General features: G+C 39.0%; 1 protein-coding gene across 1 annotated transcript; it reads right to left on the reverse strand.

Moving 5' to 3' along the window:
* Nucleotides 1-1,826: 1,826 nt before the first annotated feature.
* On the reverse strand, nucleotides 1,827-3,696 carry hoxb6a (homeobox B6a). The gene is made up of 2 exons (XM_016271875.1): nucleotides 3,220-3,696; nucleotides 1,827-2,173 (listed from the first exon to the last, which is right to left on the reverse strand). The coding sequence occupies exons 1-2, from the start codon at nucleotides 3,647-3,649 to the stop codon at nucleotides 1,917-1,919; spliced, it is 687 nt and encodes a 228-aa protein (XP_016127361.1). The 5' UTR covers nucleotides 3,650-3,696; the 3' UTR covers nucleotides 1,827-1,916.
* Nucleotides 3,697-4,205: the final 509 nt, after the last annotated feature.

Genomic DNA, 4,205 nt, shown 5'->3' on the forward strand with positions numbered 1-4,205 from the left:
AATAAAACAATTACACTTTAACATGTTAAGAATATATCATGATACAGTTCTTCACATTATGACGGTTGTAATATTGCGAAACCCTACTGTTACATTAGTAGCCTACTCATTTGAAATTGTACCTTGTTTCAAGTTAGAATAATGATAATAAATTAAGCACTGATGATAACATTGACTGCATGAAATATATATACTATATTAATTCCAGTTTAAAGAGGGGAAATTCAAACAAATTATGATTTCCAACTTTCCAACAAATTCCTTCGTTAGTCTTGTCGCAGATGTATTTTTTCAAACTCAAGAAGAGATGTGACTTTCGCATTCCAACATTCCAAAGATGAGCTCTTCACACAGCAAATTCTATGGAATGAATATAAGGAATGCGAGATCGTGATTTATGTTCATGATATATGGTTTGTTGACAAAACGCCAATTGCTGGTTCATGTATGTCCATGATGTAAATCTATACTAAACTTCCATTCACTTTTGATTACGTTAAAGACGGAAAAGCACTGTTGAAATACCTCAGATCAGCATTTACACTGACATTTTAGCAATATTTTTGATGCTCGGAAAAGTGCAGAATTTAACAAGTAACATAATATTCTAGGCTGCGAACAAGCATGAAGTCCATCCATTGTGCTCTGTGAACACACATTCGTGCACTGATGCATGTATACTCTGCTTTTCAAATATAAATATAATTAAATGTGACGTTGCGTGTAGAAAACTTATGCATTATTACTTTTTTCTATTATGTAAATTATGTCAGATATTGGGGTTACATTTTTTAAAGAGGTAATTAAAAAACTCCACCTGAAAATTTTGGTTTATTGTCGCTTTAGCCCTCCAGGCTGTATAGTCTCTCAGGTTGAGTGACCAGCGCCGAAAGGTCAGCTTTCTCTTTTGGTTATCTATTAAAACCTGCTGAACCTTCTCACCTCTCGCTTTGTAGGAAGTATTTTGGAACCAAGTGGGCAACGTTCGGCCTCTTAGTAGTACAAAAAGCGAAACCAAATCCCTAACGCAAACTTTTTTGGGCTTTGTACCTGTCTAATGAAATCAGGAAAACACGTGACCAGTATTTGTACTAAAATATCATATGCACACTAATAAATATATATATATATATATATATATATATATATATATATTTACATATTATACCGCAGGTACTGAAATTTCATACTAGTTACGCAGAAGAGTGCATCGTTATGGCGTTGCCCTACAGACTAAAGATGCGATAAAGGCTGTATTTCTCATTACATCACCTATGGGTCAACCGTGGATTTGTTTAAACTAGTTTTCTTGACAAAAATAAAAATTATACAGGGAATACATACAGGTGTTGCACCGTCATTTCATATGATCGGCCGTCATCATATAGGTACAGCATGCATGACAAGCGGAAAGATTTGTTTGTTTTATTGAATAACAAACAAAAAGTAAAGTAGCCTACGTGCTATATATATGGGCTATATATACTGATGTGAAGCTAGTGTTTTTCTAGAATTTCTAACTGCTTTTCACCCAGTCTCACTAAATTAGCTCATATAGTGTCTACACGTTAACCTTACAAAAATGAAAGATAGAAAAACGTTTTCCGTAGAATGGGAATTTATTTTTATTTTTACACAGCTTAAATATAAACACGAATATGACACACATTTCAAATCGTTTCGTTCAACATGGACATTTCAGTTATAAGAGCAAATTTAAAGTCAGAGTAAGAGCGCACAAAACCACATGTTTTAAACGTCATGTACAAAAAAGGAAAAGAAATTACAAGTATGAGTTAACAGGAATGCTAAAGTTGCTAACATGATGGGAAGTCTTCATTTGTGTTATTACAGAGTGGTGTCTGGTGCCCTCTATGCAATAGTTTTCTTTTGGGGGGATTTTATCGTTTAAAATTTCATTCTGTCCTCTTCTCCTCCTCCTCTTCGCCACTGGTTTGTGAACAGTTGATCAATTTGTTCTCTTTTTTCCATTTCATTCGCCGGTTTTGGAACCAAATCTTTATCTGACGTTCTGTCAGGCACAGTGCGTGCGCAATCTCGATGCGGCGTCTTCGGGTCAGATACCTGTTAAAGTGGAACTCTTTCTCCAATTCTAACGTCTGGTAGCGAGTGTACGTCTGACGACCCCTTCGGCCAGCGTTACCGAAAGTCCCTGTCCATGAGATAAAAGAGAAATGTCAAACATTAACACCGAGAGCGTGTTTATTACAATGATAAATGCGTCCGGAGAAAACAACTCGAGGGGTGACAATGACAAGAAACACTCAAGGCAGTGTGAAATTTATGCACCTATACAATACAGTCCACAATATCACACATTTATGCTATTTTGTATTTTTACCATATTTAAACATGTTTATTATGGCGATTTTTAGTTATTTTGTCCTCATTTAAACCCTTGTGCAGACATATTGAGATGTCAAGAACAGTTTTTTTGCGATGAGGGGAAAAATACAGAGGAAATGTGATTCTCCTTATTTTCGTGACAGATATAAACAAAAGATACCGGTCTATTTATATGCTTCATATCAATCTTTATATCTGAACATAGATGCAGTGCGTCCAGTTTGAGCACTTGTCAAACTTGTGTTTGTGACTGAAACATGTACGTGTAGACAGATGTCCATACTGCTGATATTATTTTTTTTTTAATACATGAAACCACTGTTAACGGACAGGGCTAAGCAGCGACTAAAATCAAGTTATTGAAAATACACAGAGCATTCAGCTTCTATTGCACTTTAGAGTTTCTCTCTGTTTCTACATAGTCTAATCATAGGCTATATTTCGTGCTTTTTATATTGCCATTTACTCACCATTGTTCGTATCCCAAGAAGGAACAAACAGTAACAGATGTGTCAAAACAACAATGGTCATTTTGCAATAATACGGTAATGCAACATCTCTTATGTTTAGAATTAGACAAGCTTCTCCAGTGATTTAAATGATATGAGCCTTGCGCAACATATTTCTAAATGTCCTCCCTCAAAAGCAAGTACAGTACATATGGGAGATTTCACAGAACTTTACAGGAGTGGCTTTGCTTTCAATATGACACTATGGTGGAGACGAGCGTATTTGCACTGTATGGGCTTCCGGCATTGTACAGTGCAGCTATAAGTCCCGTATAGCACGCTCTAGCTCCGTCTTTATTAGCGATGAGAAAAATGAAGGGTGAAGAAGACAACATGAACTCACCGTTACACGAGTTAATCCGTTGCATCCAAGGATAAACCGGCGCTGACGGCTTCTGTTCGTCGGCCTCAGGGTAGATGCTTTTCCCCGTCGACCCCGTGCAATCTTGCTTGCGATGATCCTGACTGAGAACGAAGGAGTGTTCCTCTATGCTGGCGAGGGCGCAGGCAGGGTCCTTTTCCCTGTAGAAGCTTGCTGTCGCATAATCGCAGGGACCGGCGGCGGTTGCCCTGCCGTAGGCACCGTTCGCTTGCTGGTAAAAGGAGGATGGGTACGCCTTCTCTTGGACACTGGAACCTCCATAAGCAGCACCGGGATAGTGTCGTAAAGGGTCTGTGTATCCGGAGGAATATAACGGTATCTGTCCCAAGAACGACTCCTGTCCTCCGGGCAGAGTCACTGGGAAAGTTGAGTTTACAAAATAGGAACTCATTGGGAGGGTACGGCTCTTTTGCTTGGTTTATGATTTGTTGTGTTTTATAGTCCAAGTGGTTTAGCTATTAGTAGTTTATCGGAGATTGGGTTTTAGTTGGGGGGTGGGGGGGTGTTCTGGGTGGCTATGTGCCAGTGCGGGACAGAGGGAAACCGTACCATCTGACCAGCCACTGACCAATAGCGAGCGGACGTGCCTGCAGAATAGTACCCTTGAGGGGGGCTGTGATTGCACGCGCCGGGGGACCCCGGAGCAGAGAGCTAGCTTTTTTTAATCCCTTCACCCTTTCCGTATACCCTCCAATGAGATTGCACAATATGAGTCACATAGGAATTTTAAAACACTAAATTGAATACATCGACACGTTGTGCCCCCACATACAGTCGGCTTTGGTCCTATCAAACCATTGGAGAGTAGAGTGTCAACATACAAGCTCTGGAGTAGCAGATTTCCCAAACACACATTATTCCGTACAACATTTGATAATTTTTCATCCTTCCTTATTTATATTTCAGATAGGTAATTTACAAGGTCTTATCGCACAAGTAGGTCACAA

The sequence above is a fragment of the Sinocyclocheilus grahami genome, unplaced genomic scaffold, assembly GCF_001515645.1.
Source record: "Sinocyclocheilus grahami isolate Dianchi unplaced genomic scaffold, SAMN03320097.WGS_v1.1 scaffold66.1, whole genome shotgun sequence".
In the NCBI taxonomy this organism is placed as follows: Eukaryota; Metazoa; Chordata; class Actinopteri; order Cypriniformes; family Cyprinidae; genus Sinocyclocheilus; species Sinocyclocheilus grahami.

What these genes read in the sequence shown, in the direction of transcription:
- hoxb6a (XM_016271875.1), bottom strand. Translation starts at nt 3,649, where the DNA reads ATGAGTTCCTATTTTGTAAACTCAACTTTCCCAGTGACTCTGCCCGGA. An exon ending in ACGGATTAACTCGTGTAACG is followed by an intron (nt 2,174 to 3,219) that starts GTGAGTTCATGT and finishes TCTCATGGACAG; the next exon opens with GGACTTTCGGTAACGCTGGC.